General features: G+C 37.1%; 1 protein-coding gene across 7 annotated transcripts in view; it reads right to left on the reverse strand.

Moving 5' to 3' along the window:
* Pde1c (phosphodiesterase 1C) overlaps positions 1 to 19,050 on the reverse strand; it is a 576,741-nt gene that overhangs the window by 41,341 nt on the left and 516,350 nt on the right. For all 7 annotated transcript variants that reach the window (XM_010628348.2, XM_033757619.1, XM_010628349.2 and 4 more), the window contains 2 exons: positions 10,584 to 10,814; positions 4,037 to 4,114 (listed from right to left, as the gene is read on the reverse strand). In XM_010628348.2, coding sequence (XP_010626650.1) covers positions 4,037 to 4,114; positions 10,584 to 10,814 — 309 coding nt within the window. The remainder of the gene's footprint in view (positions 1 to 4,036; positions 4,115 to 10,583; positions 10,815 to 19,050) is intronic.

Genomic DNA, 19,050 nt, shown 5'->3' on the forward strand with positions numbered 1-19,050 from the left:
TCATGCTAACGCGTAACTTTTACCTACTGTTGGGATGCTAAATAATTGGGTCACAGGAGTTTCCATGGACACGTGGCTAAAGTAAATGGGACACAAATCAGAACCTGTGTTTTTAGGATGACTCATCTCAATCAAGTTAGTCTCAGAGCAGTTCAGATGTTTGGTCCCTCAACATTCATGGAAATGAACCACAAGGTTGCGGGATTTTCCTGTGAAGGGCAACTCCTTCACTAAAGAAATATGCCTCCTCTATGTTAATATCTAGATGAATACAGAACTAAAAAAAAAAATCTTTTCCTTGGAGATGAGAATAAGCTCAAAACTCAAATGGTGAGATTAACTATTTGTACCGACTACCTCTGGTCAGCAGATGTTGATTTTAGGTGAGGTGTAGTGAAAGTCATTCACTACTAAAAACTGTCAAGGACTAAAGTTATAAAGGCTCAATTTTTAAAGTTGTTAGAAAGGATCAAGATTATTGGTATGGTGGTACTGTCTTGAGTGTGAGCCAAAAGGATGGGGTAACAGCTGACGTTCTTAGAGATTTTCACTATCCTTGGCCTATTTTTCTACATCATATAATCTGAGCACATCATTAAGGATGTGTACAGTTTGTTAAAATATGATAGGCTAAGTTGGATAAATAATAATGAGAATGAAAACATTTGCTCTAAAGACTATAAAGTTTCATCAAAATTAAAGTGCAGAAAGGCAATGAAGGATGACTAAAAGTGAACATGAATAATAATCAACCCCAAGATATCTACAAATACGATGGCTGAATATATGACCAAAAAGGAAACTAGACAAAGGGGTGCCATAGAGGTGGGCTCCTTGCACTGCCAGGATGCAGGGAACATAAGATGATCTGTAGTAACTTTTCTCGGCAGATCCAAACCAATGTAGCAATAGATATAATGATATTCCAGCTTGACATAATTAATCCAGTTCTCAGTACTTCTTTGGCAAAAGCAGACATGAAAGATTATCTTTCATCCATCCTTTCTCTATTCACAGTTTACTATTAAATTTCATGAACCAACATCCTTAAACATTCTGATTGCCAGAGTGAAGATTCAATGAAGGATGAGCTCACACTGAACTCCCTCCCTGGGGTTTGCCTAATAACTATTTAGGGCCTAGTTATAATTAATCTTTTGAGAGACACTAAAGGTGGCTATTTCTATGTCTCTATTAATGGGCTCAAATAAAGTGAAAGTCAGTTTTGTATTTTTAAGCAACTATAATAAATTGATCTAAGAGGTAACTTCATTACAACCATGGATAAGGATGCACTAACATCTGCAGTATCCTGCAAGTGTCCCAATGACTATGGAAAACTTTAGGCACTAAGAGAAATCTTGGTTAAGAGACCTAGACCTTTTTATGTTAGTACATTTCTCCCCAGAGGCAGGAAGGGTTACTTTCAAAGGACATACATTCTTTGAAGTCAGTTAGAAAATTATTGCTGCAGGGTACTAAAAAGTAGCTCGAACAGCATGACAGAGATAATGTGCAACTGCACTGTGCTCATTATGCCAAGATGTAATTTACCGTTTCAGCACACACTCTCCCTCTGTGTGCACCCAGGGTCGTGAGAGTTGGGAATCACCAACTGGGTTTCTCTCTGAATATTTACAATGTTACAACAATACACCATAGTGGGTTAGAACACAATGGGCACAAATTGTACCTGGATATCCTTTTTCAAAAACTATAGAGAGCCATTCACCAACTGTTTTCAAGGATCGGGAGTAAGATTATTGAAAAGTTAAATCAATCCCTTCCCCTTATCAGAAATCATAACAGGATACAGTAAAATAAATGTTCAAAATATTATTTCTATTTAGTGTACACAAAGATATTTACTAATGTACATATTCCTACTGTAAAATTTTCTAATGCAGAAGACTTCAATGACCAAAAGAGAAAGGTAGGTGAGACTCATCAAAATCTTTTCCACTCCATGACATCAATAATTACCTTTAGTTCTGACTAAAGGTGCAAAATAGTTTATTTCACTGAAGCTCATTACTCTAAGTCTTATTAGCATGTTATTATAACATGGCTGAAAGCAGAGATGATCGCTAATATCATCGTAGTTTACTAATGAAGTCAAATACAAAGTTGGTTGTGTCTACATTTGTGTACAAATGTGCAAGTATATAGACACAAACTAGGTTTCTCTTGAAGCAGTGCAACTTTGGGGTTGTGGAGAAAAAAGGGTTAGATGTTACAGCTTGTCTCCTTTACAGTAGCCTGTTCAAGGTTTCATGAGAACAAGAATCCTTCTCATTGAACAATTAAATGTTATAATTATTTGTGTAACAGAACATGGAAACTATTTCATCATCTTCCCATTAATTATTTCAATCTTTTAAATACTTGGGACCAATTCAGTTAAAGGGGGCTCAAATAAAAGGGCCTAACAAAGGTAAGAAAATTTAATCCACAACACCTACATCATGACATTACAGCAGCTATTTACAGCCTACTAAGTGTTTCATGAGATTCGAGATTCCTTTTTAAAGACTTTGGACTTGATTTATCTTGGACTCTTTATGCTATAGAAATTCAGATCAGAGAGCAAAGAGCTAGATGCAGAATGGGGCATGTGCTCAGTTACGGGTTTTATAGCTGACACAATTCTTTCACTGCACATTTTCTGGCCTTGGCTGCCTTGACTTGGGTTTAATGATGCCTGGCAAAGAGGCCCTGCTATTTGAAAAAGTTTTCTTATAAGAGAATCTGGAAGAGAGATTGTCATTTTGAATTCTATTCTACATCTCTGTAATTTCTTACAATTATTCAAGGAGAATGTCTTTATTAGGTAAGTGGTTTCTGTTTGCATAAGCAAGTTGGTGAAAAATTGCAGGTATGAGTTCCCCACAAATTAAGTGATAAGACACTTGGAGCAAATTCCTTGAGTGATCTTAAAAGGAAAGATTTGAAAACAGATTTTATGCCTATAACTAAAGACAGCATGTTATTATGACTTATAGCTGAAAGCTGAATGGGTTGCTTCCTTTTAAGATGTATGAGGAGTTATGTCCAAATTTCTTCTTTCACTTCAACCTGAAGACTTAGCCGTAGCATTTTTTTTTCTTAGTTATTCTAACCAAACTACTCAAAAAATATCTCAGCATCAAAATAGTGGCTCCTGGACAAATGATTTAAAAAGAGACTGGGACTTCCAACAAACTCCTCTCCTAGGAAACTTTCATTCCTAACCTATTATGTTCATGCACAAAGGAATAGTCAAGAAATAGCCTATGTTACAACTGAAAAAATGAAGCTCATGTAGAGAGAGAGGGAATGATTCTCAATCTGATACCTCAAGGCACAGAGGGTAGTATCTCTTGATTTTTCAATTTTAGAAGGAGTGGAATGTAGTTCATGAAAAGTAAATGCCATGCTCCTGAAACACTTCACAATGTAGGTTCACTCTGGCTTTGCACTGCCATTGCCTTTAGAACCTGTTCCTGCTGGCCAAACCATATTCTATAACTATCTATAGCGTTTCCCATGTAACATTGAACAGAATCTTGGTTTTGTTTTTGTCAAAAGTAGTAACTTATTTAAGGTTAAAAAAAGAAAGAAAATAAATTAATGATCAAAAACTCTTAAACACACTAGCAGTATGCTTTATTCCACTGCATCATAATCAGCAAGGCCAGAATCAACTTTATGAAGTTTAAGACAGAAAAAATTAACTGAGGAAAGGAAGAAAATGGAAATCACTCATAATGGAGAAAGTCACAGTGAGACCCTGTCAAAACAAAACAAAACAAACCAACAAAACTAACCCTTCCCCAAAAAGAATATGTAATGGAGATAACATAGTGGAGAAGAAAAGGTATAGCAATAATTTGTAAATTATTGAAAAAGAGATAATAATACTCTTTAGATATAGTGAAGTGTTTTTCAGGGTATAAAGACTATATACAATCACTATTTCAACTTTTTGGTACATGTCTAACAAGCTAACAATAATTGTACGTTTTATGGAAAAATGTAATGGGAATGATACTCTTACCATCTGTTTTCTTTGCATCATTTCCGAGATTGGAGTGATCCTTCTTGTCTGTCTTATTTTTACCATCTTTCACATCACCTGGAAGTAATAAATATGACAAACAGTATATGTATACAGCTGAGGGGGATGTTATAAATATCTTTCAACTGTCAAGGTTTTAAAAAATGCATTATAGTTTATAGACATGAGGGAGTATGTGTCTGAGTGTAAATATCTTTTGTAACCACATGTTAAATTCTGGAAATTGGAAAATAAAAAATTAAGACTGAAAGTTCCTGCCAGACAGACTTGTACTTAAGTCAGTGGTATTTATCTTCCAAGAAAGGCAATTAAGTTCCATTGTTAGGCTATGGAATGAGAAAAACTCTGAGTTAAATGTGAGTTCTACCAATGAATAGCTATTTAACATCTCTATGCTTCAGTCTTATCTGCAAAACCGGGATCATACATATGACTTACAGGCATAATGATAAATGTATTTGAAGTATGTAAATACTGAATGTATTTTCTGGTATATCCCTCAGTGACAGTTGTTTTTATTCTAAAGTAGAGCTAAAATGGTAAGCTTGTTAACAGGGAATAGATATTTACAGGCATTTTAGAAATATGTTAAAATAAGATTAAATGCTAAAACTTTAGGGCCGGGGATTTAACTCAGTGGTGCTGCCATCTACCTTGCAAGTTCAAGGACCACAGTTCAGTCTCCAGCACCAAAAAAAGAGAAAACTTTACATTCCACAGGCAATAAAACCGTATCTTTTGAAGTTATCTTCTTTCACCAAAAACCTCTATGGTAGTGTGTAACTACAGTTTCATGGATCAAAGGGTAAATAACAAAGTTAAACCCAGCCATACTCTCCAAAAATAGAATGAGCAAAATATGGCTCACAAGCCACCTAATAGAGTTAAAAAAAAATTTTTTTTCTCTTGGCATGCAGCTATGTCCACCATTACATAGTTGTGGCTGCTTTCATGCCACAATAATGAAGTTGGTCAGCTGCAATACAGATATGTAGGCCAGAAACATTTTTTATCTAGTCTTTTATACAAAAAAAAAAAAGAGACAGTAAAGAAAAATAAAAAGTGCTAGCCCTTGAGCAGGACAGGATAATCTAATAATCCTCGGGCAGGTCTACTCAACAACAGGCCAATGCCATATTAAAAGTTCATGTAGGCCTTCCTCCAGACTTATTTTGGAGTTTTGGATATTTTTCTTACCTGTCTCACTAATGGCAGTTTTCTTTTTAGCCAGCATAACATCAAGAATACATTACCACCCAAATACACTGTATTTACTGAAGCAAAAAAGAGCATGTGTGAGAAAAGGAACTCATCTTTTTTTTTCTTTGTGCCAACCAATGTGCTAAATGCTTTGACTGCATCATTTCATTACATTCTTATAACAATCTCATTATAAAGACAGCACTGAACCAAGCATGGTGGTGCACATCTATAGTCCTAGCACCTGGGAGGCTGAGGCCAGAGGACTGCTGTGAGTTCAAGGCCGGCCTGAACTAAATGGTGAAATGCTGACTACAAAAAAAAAAAAAGCAACACCAAAAGCAAAACAACATCAACAACAACAAACAAAATTTTAAAAAATACTGTTATGAAAAACAGAAAAACTCATAAAAGATTCCTTCCCTAAATGATCAGTTTATCGAGTAATTAACCAAAGAATTGAAGATTTTTTTCAAATTTGAGGTTTTCCTCCTCGCAGGCATACAGGCAAACTTTAGTCAGTCTATCCAGGTTAACTCCACCAGCATAGGCTTCAAAAACCCCGGCCTCAGGGGAAAAAATGAGAACCAAGACCTGTCATGTAGAGGTACAAGATCCCAACAATGAATGTAACTGTACTGTAAACCTAAAATGTACTTAAACTCAATTAAAGCTGGGAAAACAAAACAAAACAAAACAACACACACACACACACACACACACACACACACACACACCCCACACATCTGAGTTCAACCTTGCATCTGGATCTCCCCCTGGTGGCAAGAGTGTTCCTGTCAACTAATGTGGATTTGGTTTAAACCACTTGTCTGATATCATTTTAGTTTTCTTTTTGAAAATACAGTGGCAATTTTTTTCCAAAAAAAGAAAGGTAGTTTAGTGAATAGCAGCTGAATAAAACAAATCCCTTATTGGCAATAAAACTGATATTCCTACAAAATACCTTAAGAATTGAGCAGTTGAGAAAACGACCAATGGCAGTTATCATTTGTTGAGCTTTTATCATATAGTTTCACCCACATTATATAAATTATTTCATGCATCTTCACAACTAAATGTAGAAATCACAATACAATAGTCACCATAATTTTGAGATTACAAAAGTATCTTTTTTATACTTTCCAAAGCTAGAAAGTGGTACAGTGCTTAGAATCATATACTTTAGAAATTTTTGTTTCCAATTTTTTGTTGAAAATTAAGTCATTTTAATTTTTTTATTTTTATAAATACATATTTGTACTACATAATGATTATATTCATTATAGGGAACTGATATATGTATATAACATATCTCAATTCTTTTTCCCTTCCCAGATTCATTTATTTTATAAGTATTTATCAAGTTAATTATCATAAATACAGATTAACATCCCTTTAGAATAAATGGCCAAATAATCTTATAAATTTTGCTTATTTGTAGGGAATTGTCCTGGAATACATTATCACCCCCATCTTACTATGAGTCCAAGGCACAGATAAAGCAGGACCACAGAGCAAAAATATGGGTTTGATTCTACACCCAATCTCTCCATTTACTGTTTCCATTTCTAATTTGGCTTATAGATCTATGAAAAAATGGTCATCTAAGGATAATTCAAAGCCACTGTTGGTTGTGACATATTCCACAAACCTTGTACAAATTTTAAGTTAAATTAGAAGTCAACAGATTCCATTGGGCTGGGGGTTTAGCTCAGTGGCTCCGCCGCCTGCCCTGCAAAGGCAAGGTCCTGAGTTCGATCCCTAGTACAAAAAAAAGCAAAAAAGCAAAAAAAAAAAAAAAAACTCTACAAAAGTCAATAGATTCCATTTCCTGTCATTCTTAATCCTAAAACAGGATGAACTAGCTGGAAGAATTAAGAAGAGGTATCTACCTTGGCCAGGATCAAAATAAGTTGGATTTAAGTACAGGACATCTCCCTCTACCACTATTAGTTACCAAAAGAGAGTGGTTCCTTTGGAAGTTCCATGAAACAGTCCAAATACTGGCTTTTTCCTGTTTAGAGAAGCTACAGATGAATTCAAGGATCTCAAGCCCTGGTGTCAAATTAATTCCCTGCTGAAAAGTGATCCTTCTTCCCTACAAGAATGTTCACATACCTAATGCTCTCTATTTTCTCCCTTCTGGGCAGTTTCAACCTGCAGCATTACCCACCGCTGCAGCAAGAGCGTATCTTTGGGAAACCAGCATTTCAATGGTATGATGTGCTGGATGCTGGCAAGTAGCCCATGCAGCCAGGACTGGGGAGACTGAGGGAACAAGTTGCCTTGATGGAAAACAAATTTTAGAAGATCCTGTAACTACCAAGAGGAAACCAAACCTCTAGAACCTCTGTAACCAATATCCTTCAGCCCTAACCTGGAAAATGCCTTGGGCAACCCATGAAGAAGGGTTCTGGGAAAGTGTTTGTTTGATGACGCTTCCTGAACAGAAACCATTAGGTAATTTCCCATGGGTTGTACTTGGAGTAATGTCTGATATGAGCTGCTATTCAATAAACAGGGAAACCAAAAAGCCTTTCTGGGCAGTTATAAATCATTTTAATTAGGCTGCTGTAACAAAGTCCCCAACCACCATTAGCCTCTCTTATTATTGCTCTAAATTGATTTCTTTTCCCACCTCTCATTAAATACTTAATTTTTAAGGGAAAGGGCAGACTGCTGCTTACTTGGGGAAACAGAGTTTTGAAATCAAGTTAGACTAGTTGTAGACTCTGGCTCCTGTTTTGTCTTTCTAGCTCTTCCCACAGTCATCATCAAATCAAATTACTCTCCCTTCCACCTTGTCTGAGTCTTTGTAAAATTGGTAACATTCCTTATGACTGGCTTGTTTATGTTCATTCGTTTCTCTCACTGATGCCATGCCTTGTCCCACTACCTGGTTATGTACGACCCATAAACTGAGAATGGTCTTTACACATTTACAGGGTTGCAGAGAAAAGATGAATATTTTGTGACATGAACACTAGGTAGAGTTCAAATTTTAATTTCCTTAAGTGAAGTTTTACTGGAATACAGCCTCACTCACTTGTTTATGTATCATCTTTAGATTCTTTTAACCTGAGGGTAATTTGGAGCGGTTGTGACACAGATCATCCGGTCCAAAAAGCCTAAAGTGTTTACAATCTGGCCCATTACAGAAAAAGTGTGCCAGCCCATGGAATAGGAATATTACAAACTTCTTTTGGACAGAAGTGAAGTGTCCTCTTTCTCCAGTAGCCACCCTCCAAAGGCAACAAACCTGGAAAATATTAGGAATATCCTGGTAACCGACTGTAAGGTGGGGATGCACATAAAACTGAGTTTGACCTGGGGTCTCTGCTTAGTGGGTGGTTGACCTTAAGTAAGTGATTCACCCTCTCTAGGTCTCTATGTTCCTGTCTACAAGATGGAATATGTGTTCCAGCCTGAGAGAGTTGCTAGGATTTTAATATGAGGTAAAAACCTCAAATAGGAGATCTGGCTCATTAAGCATTCAATAAATGGTAGTGTTATTACAATCACTGTTTTTATTAAAGAAAGGACATTTCTATTATGCTAAACAAAAAAAAAAGAGGAAAGAAACATCCTTCCTTAAGAGAACCCATACGATAATTGAAGCTTGGATCAGATTTATTTCACTTAACATTACGGTCTCAATCCATTTGAATACACCGCAAACTAGTTAAGAAATTCTGGAACCAGGTTTCTGTGGGGCTGGACTAACTGGGGCATGGGCCACCTCTGCTCTTAGAATACTCATGAGGATTAACTAAGGCTTTTAATGAAAGTTCTTAGAATGTAATGTGAAATATCATCAGTATTGCATTAAATATTATTTTCTGATTATATATTGCTAGGAACTTTCTTTTTTTGGTACCAGGGATTGAACTCGAGTCCCTGTGCTTGCAAGGCAGGCCACCGAACCGCTGAGCTAAATAAATCTCCAGCCCTGTACTAGGAACTTTCTACCTATTATTCATTGACCCAGCTCATTGCATGAGCTACAGGAAATTATCTGGCCCTACCAGGCAGGTAAGAGAATGAGTATGAGAAGACAGAGCTTAAAACACTATCTAGTATGTAATAATAAATGCTATTTATTTTTATTTCTTTGTTGTTTTGTTAACATGATTATTATTGAAAGCTCAGAAGAAACCAGTGCTGTGAGTAGATACTGTGTGTGTTTTGTGAAAACAGAACATTAAATCATTACATAACCTGGCCAAGGCCACCAAGTGGAGGCACAGCTGTGATTTAAAAATGCAACGCTGCCCTGCTACTTGGCCCCAAGCTGGCACTTGCAAGCTGTGGAGACTCTCAACTTCTTCCCCATTCCTAAAAAAGGGAACCAATTCAACGCCCTTGTGCTCACCTTGTTCTCTCTGGCTGAGAAGCTTCTTTCTCCCACCTGACCAGGAAGTTTAAGCATTTAAAACCCAGCCCAGATCCCAACTCCTATAGAAGCCTTTTCTCAAATTTACCCCATCTCACAAACCCCAGTACTGGTAAAGCTCAGCCTCCTTCTTTGCTCATGATTTCTGGATGTTTTATCTGCCACATCACTACTGTTACTTGCCCACATTTCACTAGAGTTGTTTATGAAGATGTCTGTATCTCCTAAGACATCATGAGCTTCCCAGGGCCTTTCCATTTCTAAATCTCCTGTGTTTAGTATAGTGCTTGACCTAACATGTTAATTAATAATTTTTCTTTAAATATAATAAATTATCTATTATCTCTCTGCATATTACAGTGGCCAGCTCACTCAAGTCTGCCTGTAACTTTTGTTTTTAGTACCAAAGCCCTGAGTCTCAGGAAAGCCTTGGTTCCAGGCAGATTGGAAGGGTTGGTCACCCTAATGTGTGTACTTAGGCAAAAACAGATATGTGGAAATGGGCCACAGGCAGACCTGAGGTCTTGCCACGCTACAGTGATGGTGCATTTGGGAAACAGGCTTTCAATTAATCCATTTTGGCAGTGAGCTCTCAGAGACATGCAAATGTTGTTAATGGTAATTTGCAGTTGTTGATAGTAATTTGCACCCCAATGGGCAGGCAGACACTGGATGGCACCTCCAGGGGAGTTGGGAAAGGCCAAAAAGGTGTAAACAACCCCCATTCCCCCAAGAGAAGGCACAAGTGAGTTGGCAGCTCTTTCTGACAGGATCCTATGGCATCCCCACCAGTAAGGGCAGCAGAAAGAGATGGATGCTCATTGAAGCCCAGTCCTGCAAGCGGCTGGCAATGTGGAAAGTGTCTGCCAGTTTCCACTCATCACATCATTAACACCCCAGAAGTTTTTCACCAGCCAGCAAAATTCTACTCACCATTCTGTTGCTTTTCTCCTGGCCACTTCTCGGCTTTGGGATTCTTCACACGAGAGTTGTCGCTTTTGTTTGTGCGTGTTCCATTGACTTGATTCTTACTTTCTCCAGATGTCTTCTTCTCAGCTTTGCCAGCTGCACCTTCTTCAGCCTGACCTTTGGCTTCTATTTCCTTCTGCTTCTCCTCCGCAGCCAGGCGAGCCTTTTCCTCTGCTTCCTTCTTAGCCTTCTCCTCTGCATCCATGGCAAGTTAGGGAAGGCAGAGAAGAGAAAAAGAGGTCATTAGGGCCAGGGATTTAGCTCAGCGGTTCGGTGGCTTGCCTCGCAAGCACAAGGACCAGAGTTCGATCCCCGGTACCAAAAAAAAAAAGAAAAAGAGGTCATGCCATTATGAGAATTGCCTCTTTGGGTGGAGAAAGCAACAGTGATTTACACTGGAAGCAATACACTACAATCAAGTAAGATGTTCAGAGAGTTTTGGGTATTTTGTGGTTAATTCAAGTCACATTGACATGTATCATAAAGTAGGTTCATAAAAATGTCCTTTCTGCTTTTTTTGTTTGTTTGTTTTTTGGTACCAGGGATGGAACTTGGGTCCTTTAGCTTTCGAGGCAGGCAGCAGAACCACTGAGCTAAATTGCTGGCCCTTGAGTTAAATCCCTGGCCCTCAATTCTGCAAATAATGAATTAGAGGAAGAAGCAGGGAGAAAAAAAAGGATGATGATTAATGAGATAGTATTGGAATAGGAACTATAATAATAACTTCTATTTTTTCATCTATTGCCAATATTTTGCTAAGTGCTTTTTGAGAGTTATTTATTTTCATTCTTACAATCATTCACCTTTTATAGCTATTATTATGGTGATCCTGTTTTATACATATGGAAATTCAGTCTCAGAGACATAAAATTTTCCCAGCCACAGTAAAAATTAGCATTTTTGGTAGAATTGCTTAGGTCCTACAGTTTAACCATAAAAACTTGGTTACAAATAAAAAGTCAGGAAAAATAATCACCACAAGGATAATACATACTTGAGCTACTGTGAATTGAAATGCAGGACCAGGATAATTAAGCCTTACCAGCCAACAAGCAAACAAATAAACAAAGTCTCCAGTTGTTCTCTCATTTGACATGTATGTGGTCTCTGTCCTTTCCTTTAATGAGAAGGTATCAGCATTATTTCCAATTCAGCTGATTATAGAAAGGCTTGGCTCTGTGCTTAATCTAAAACATGCCATAACTGCATAGGTCAAAATATATGAAAAGACTGGTTCATTTATTTATTGCTTTTTTGGGGTGTACCAGGGATCGAAATCAGGACCTTGTGCTTGCCAGGCAGGTGGTAGCACCACTGAGCTAAATCCCTGGCCCCGTTTATTGCATATTTATTGAGTATCTGTAGTGTGAAGCACTATTTTAGTGGTAGAAACATGACAGTGGACAAGAAAGTCATGGAGAAGACCATAATTACATAAGCAAATGATTAAGATAGTTTCAAATTGTGAGAAGTGCGTTGCCAAAAAGTAAAGCAGAGTGATATGGCAGAACATGATCAGCATTGGGGAGGAAGGTAGGAAAAAAAAAAAAAAAAGAGGAAAAGCTGACTATACAATAATCTGAAGAAATAACCTTTCAGGTAGAAGAACGAGAAAATGCAAAGACCATGAGGTGGGAAAGCGTGTATATGTTCAAATGACATTGAGTTGCCACTGTGGCTAAAGTAGAGATTTGGCAAGGAAGGGGTCAGTAACAGATGATGTGGAGGTAGAAGAACGAGAAAATGCAAAGACCATGAGGTGGGAAAGCGTGTATATGTTCAAATGACATTGAGTTGCCACTGTGGCTAAAGTAGAGATTTGGCAAGGAAGGGGTCAGTAACAGATGATGTGGTCAAATGACAAAGGACAGATAGGGCTCAGATGATGCAGGGGCCGGGAGACAATTTGATGGAGCTGGGTAGAAGAGAATAACATATATAAAAGGCCCTAGCAGAGACTCATCAATTGTATGGTCCAGAGACTCACTGCACATAGCATGCAGTTCACTCAAAAGGCCTCCCAGACTGTGCCATCAGCCTACACTGTGATAGCAAGACTGCATTTTTGCCACAGATGTGAACACTGCCCCCCACCTCATTATCTGGAACGTACTTTATTTCCCTGTGTTAATTTTGCCTTGAAGAACTGCTGTCACAGACAGTATATTTGTATGAACACCAGAATAGCTACGCATCTGATCATGTTTCCTTTTGTTTCAGCTGCTGAAGGACTCAAAATCCTAATCTGGTCCAGGTTCATGAGTTTATGAGTCTTTATGACACGTATATTGTGGATGTCCACGATATGTGGCTCTATTTTACTTGTCCTACTGCTGTATTAGACTACTTCAAATGTCCTCCTTATTATGATGTTCATTTTCATTCATCTTCTTATTGATCTGTCAATCTATGACCTATCTATCCCTCACCCAGCCATTCATTCATCCAAATCAATGACCTGGCCTCAAAACTAAATCAGATTCTGAAGGGAGAAGGGCAAAGGTAGAACATTTTCAAGTTTTTTTAAGGATTCCAATGTGCAGTGAGGATTGAGAAAGGCTGATTTAAAGTTTAAGTGTTTACCATTCAGTATTTCATGACATTCGACTCTGCAACAAGAGGTATTTATAATTTACATTGAAAGGGTAAGGACAGGTTTATTTATAAATAATATAACTAGGTGCCAGGAGAGCATAATATATCTTTTGGTTTTTACAGAGAATTACAACTAAAAAGTGAAAGAATGGTCTTGCAGAAGACGAAGAGACACATTTTCATCAGGCCACGGGGCCACAGAAGACATTCCCAAGTTTCTTCTCATCCTTCTTCAGTGCTCCACGGATAGGGGTAAACTATCCCCATCACTGTGGCATAGCACCTGGCACACAACATACACTCATAAAGTATTTTCTGACTCAGTGAGATATGTCCACTGGTGTGATTTACTGACCATGAAAATTCAACTTTATTTACATATTCCACTGTAAGCAATATAGACTGGCATAGAAAAACACAGAAAATATACAAATTCTCAGATCTTACTCTGAAAGAAATGCTTTGAAAATGTTCACCTCCTTAACTGCGGAAGTAAGAGAGTAAAATGATGATTGTTCGTAACACACAGAGAAGAAAAGTGAGATAAGGAGAATTCATCCATACTCAGTATCAACGGAAATATTTTACAGTCCAGTCATAGAACCTCTAGTGAATATATAGCAAACATTCAACATTCAAAATATTCCCAAGTTGAATTTTGATGAAAACTGAAGGTGTTAAATTCTGGTTCGCTACAAAAGACCATAAAATAATATCTGAGCCAGAAAAATGCATTTGACAACTGAGTCAGACCAATTTTCCATGGGAAATCTAGCAGAAAAAAAAACCCTAGAAAAATATCCATTTCAGAAATAAATCTGGTTTTGCTCAAGTGCAGCTAACAGCAGGCAATTAACATTTAAATTAATGAAATAAAAAATGGGAGCTCTGATGACATCATGGTCAGATCAGACGTGATGAGCCTGCCCCATTGGGTGATTCTTCTCCCTGCAACAGTCACCTTCTAGGCACTGGTTCAGCTATGTTCTTCAGCTTCACTACTTGACCTCTACCACTGGCTCCAGTCTGAAATAACTGATAAGAGGGCAATCAGCCATACAGTATCCCAAGAGATATTACTCAAAATGAAGAGGCAAAAACAAGCAAACATGAAGATGAGAAGAAAAAGAAAATATATCAGTAGGAGGTAGGTTTTTCTCCCATTGCAATCAGCTTTCCTTATATTTTCAAGGTAAAATGAATAGTATAGATAAAATTCTCTTTCAGTGCGAAAAACTACATGGAAGCACTGCTAATGTGTACCCATCACTAGGATTCAATAATGGCCTGCAATTTTCTTTTCAGGTTTAAGAGTTAGTATCCTTGGAACACCCTCCTAGGAGACTTAGACTTGTGAAATGCAAACTTCCTAGTTTGTTTCCTTTTTTTTCTCACCTCAAATGATCACCACTGACATGAATCATTATGAAAACGGTCAGTAGTAAACTACTAAAGAGTTAGGGTGGAACAGAGAGCCCTTATTTTAGATAAGTAAGTTAGATATCTTGTACGCAGTTAAACCCTCCAGGAGCCAACATGGAGGACAATCAAGATATATTCACTGAAGGCCAGCACTGTTAAAAGAAGATAATCGCACCCATGTGCTTCCTCTAAGAATGAATAGCAGTGATTGATATCCTTGGTCATTCCTTGTATGCTTGCTAGGTAACTTGCTTCCCCATTTGATCCACATTTAATAAATATCAACTAAGTGACTATACTTGTAATCTTATTGGTTGATCATAGTTTTGTTCCACCTTGTAATTTTCCATTGGATCAATATGACCTAAGTGACTGTAGTGTTGGAATCTTATTAGTAGACTATAGTTTTGTCCTGCCTTCAACCTAACTCACCTCACAGCTTTGCTCCATAAAAACACCATGAGAAGCAGGGTGGGCAGGCAACTGTTTTCTGGTCCCTCTTCTGTCTATCTTTTTCTCAATAAAATTTTCCTACTCTTAATCTCCGTTGTGTCTAGAATTCATTCATCAATTTTAGAGAACACAAACTCACATTTTGGACATATAGTAGGTTTGGGAGTTACGTCTACTCCCCTTATATCACCCTCACCCTCATACTCTACAAACTGCATACCTCCCAACAGATAGCTGGTTCCACTGAATGTCTGCACAACCTCAAAGAAATACTCTTTATAATGATACTATAACCTCTTCAGTTTTTAAATTCTTTTGGCTATTCTTACTTGATATAATTTTCTGAAATACCTATTTACACTGCTTTCAAAGAGGATAGAAACAGACAAAAAGAAACAAGAGACTGATGGAAGAAAACCACCAAAATACTATGTATGATATCACAATTTTATTCAGAATAAGAACAATAGAAAAACACTTTAAGGCACATTTAAAAACTCAAGATGTGTTCCCAGAGTTATGTGCTGAAAATTCTGGTCTAAGAAGTACTCTAGCTGGCAGAAAATTTCAATCAATTTAAAACTCAAATATGTCGTGCAATGAAACTAGCAAAGCCTATTGTTAAAAATAAGTATTTTCAGAAATTAAACTTGATGCAAATATTGAAACATAACATTTAAAGATAAACTGATCATAAGATAAGATTATACTTATAATCACCTGGATTAAAAGTCATATATTATTTAATAAAAACTGCCAATAGAGGAAGTGAGTAAAAGTTGTAAATTTCTCAGCAAAATAGTATTATTATATATTCAATATTTAAATTTATAGAAGACTTAAATTCAATTAAAAACTTTTAAGTTAATTTCTATTAAAAATAAGAGCTATTAAATGAGACTGTAAGCAAAGTTAAAGGCCTATGACAAAATGGACTAGGGTAGAAATTGCCAGGTATTTTGGCAACTAAAGAATTATTATCCTCAATATAAAAAAACTGTTATAAATCAATAATAATGTAAACCTCCTAATGGGAAAAAAATAATAAAGGAGGAAATAGTAAAACAGAAATAGGCACTCTCACTATACTTCCAACTGGGAGAGAAAATTGCCTTCTTAAAAGGACCCAAAGAGAAATTTGACAATATCAATCAAGAGCTATAGAAGTTTTCATCTATTTTGACAGGAATCCCACATATAGGAATTTATTTCAGATAAATAATCTGATGTAAACTCAAAGGCTTTTGAACTTGTATATTCACAACAATGTGATAATCAAATGGAAATCTAATGACCAGTAATGACTACAGTTATTAGTTGAACAATGCACATTTAAGTTAGAATGAGCAGTATCAAGATAAAACACTCATGATAGAAAAAAAAAAGCTGAATACAAAACAATATTATATTACAAGTCCAATTTCCCAAAACTGGAAAACTTATTTATATGCATAAACAAGTAAATAAATAAATAAGTCTTTTTAAGTAAATTAAAAAGAATGACCTTAGAATTTTAACAATAATTCTAATAATAATCTTAAGAATGGCTGAAGAATTATGGTCATGAGAGTGATTTATTTTCTTCTTTATATAAATATATTTCATATTTCAGCATTTGTGACCTAAATACACACTTACGCTTACAAATTGTTATGCATCTTTGGTTGGCAATAATGATATTTAAGCTCTAAAAGCTATTAAACATTGATTTCATCTTTCTTAACTACAGATTCTGGCTTAGGTAGCTTCATAACCAACTGGCCAATAAAACCAAGACTTCAGATCCAATCGCATCTCCAGTCATTCTCATAACAACATCTGTTTAGACATCTTATGGAGGACAGGTGTACTTGAAATCAGGGTCCTCTGGTGGAAAAACAAACAAACAAACTAGAAAATCAGCCTGAGATTATCTAATTAAACTAACCACCACACCACACAAAAAAGCAAACTGCATTTTTCTTTAACATTAGTCAACCAGTGAACAGTAGTATTAAGGAGAAAATGTTTGCTTTCCGTGGATAATTTTACCACCAGAATGTTAACTTTGCTTTACAATTGCTAGCATTCTCTTCTAATGTATTTTTTAAAAAGCATTTATCTGGGCCAGGGATTTAGCTCAGTGGTTCTGCCACCTGCCTTGCAAGCACAAGGTCCTGAGTTCGATCTCTGGTACCACCCCCCAAAAAAGCAAAAAACAAACAAACAAAAAACCATTTATCAGCCATTAACCATGCGCAGGCTCTGTTCTTAGTGCTTTTCATATTATTTGCATCCTCTTCATCAACATTATAATGTGTAATTATCATATCCAAAATGCAGCCACAAAGAACCTAGATGGATTTGCCAAAGAACATCTTACCAATTAAGAATTCATTTCTCTCATCATCTGCCACTAACTGAAGTTTGCCTTGATAACCAAACTGTTCTTCCCCACAAAATACCAAAGACCCATGCTCCCCGCCTTGGCTCATCTCCTCTCATTGTTTCCACTCCAGATACCTCCTGCAGGTCAACCCCAGGCATCCCCTAACTCGGAGGTGGGGGGGGGCTACAAGCTCTGGTGTTTTATGTTGTTAAAATAGCTTAAGCTTATCTCTATCTGCATACCTAATACCTTTTAAAATTATGAACCCTTTACCTGTCCTTTTTAAAGGGCCAGTTTCCCTCAGGAAAGCAGCCACCTAATGTTTCTCCAGGTGATTGGTTTCAGGAGGAAATTTTAGTAAGCCAGATAATTGCAAACAAATTATTTTGAAGTACCTCTTTAAATTGCATGTTGTCAGGAATAGGATTTTCAAGTGTAATGAATGTAATTAATTATGAGAGAGTGCTTCTTTTGAAATGATGCAGTAGCTGCCATCAATGCTTGCAATGTCTGCCAAAAGGAAAGATTTAAATGCTTAAAGCATTTGAATGGGCTATGAAAGAGTACACTTAAAATATGGAAGAGGTGTCAGCTTCCTTCATAGCTCAGGTTGCAACATCTGTACCAAAATGATAAAGGTCCAATTATGTCCTAAAATATCATGAATGTAAACTTCTGCTTCAGCTAAAATGAGAAGCACTTGGACAGGATTTTGTGGGCAAGTCACAGTGTTCACTTCTGAATATCTGCAACTATGCAACTAGAAGCAGACCCTCCAACCCTGATATACGGGGGGCCAAGGCTGTCAGAACACTTCCACGGCCATGACTGGAATGTATCCCATAAATTTCACATTTGGAAAGTTAACCCCCAAATTTATATGCTCACTGGGAGTGGAACTTTCCTGAAGGCATTAATAGCTTCCTAGGAAGCAAACACACTTGCTTGGCTCCCCTCACGGCATCTTCCACCATGCAGTAAGAAGGCCCTCACCAGATGCTGACAATGTGTTCTTGGACTTCCCAGCCTCCAGAACTGTGATATACTTTTATTCTTTACACAGTCTTTATAATTATCCAGGATTAGGTATTTTGTCATAACAACATAAAATGGACCAAGACATTCACCATTCCACGCTTCATTTTGAGATAGGCTGGCATCGAACTCACAATCCTGTGATTACAAGACTGTACCTCCATCCTCCACCTCTGCCCTTCTTATGTAAAGCGTTACACTGGGAAAATAAAGTGAATGAGATGAAGTCCTGCTTGACTGCTCTGAAGGCCAGGGGCTCAGAGATGGTGAGTGCTGCTGACAAGAACAAAGCCTTTACTAAACTCCTATTTTTACTTTGCATGAAACTCTGTAATGAAGTCCTTCCTCCTCCTCTGCCATAGTAGGTAAACTTGGAGGATGTGGATGTTTGCTATTCATCTATATACCCTGGGTACTAGACACACAGCCTAGCAAATAGTGGGCACAAAACCCATGTTAGCAAAAATTGACTTCAAAGCCCATGGGATCTAATCCCTTCACTGAGCTTCAGGAATATCCATTTCTGTGTTCTTCCCTGGAATAAAGTCTTTGTAACTA

This window comes from Fukomys damarensis, unplaced genomic scaffold, assembly GCF_012274545.1.
Source record: "Fukomys damarensis isolate Sample0158 unplaced genomic scaffold, DMR_v1.0_HiC HiC_scaffold_4, whole genome shotgun sequence".
NCBI classification, from domain to species: Eukaryota; Metazoa; Chordata; class Mammalia; order Rodentia; family Bathyergidae; genus Fukomys; species Fukomys damarensis.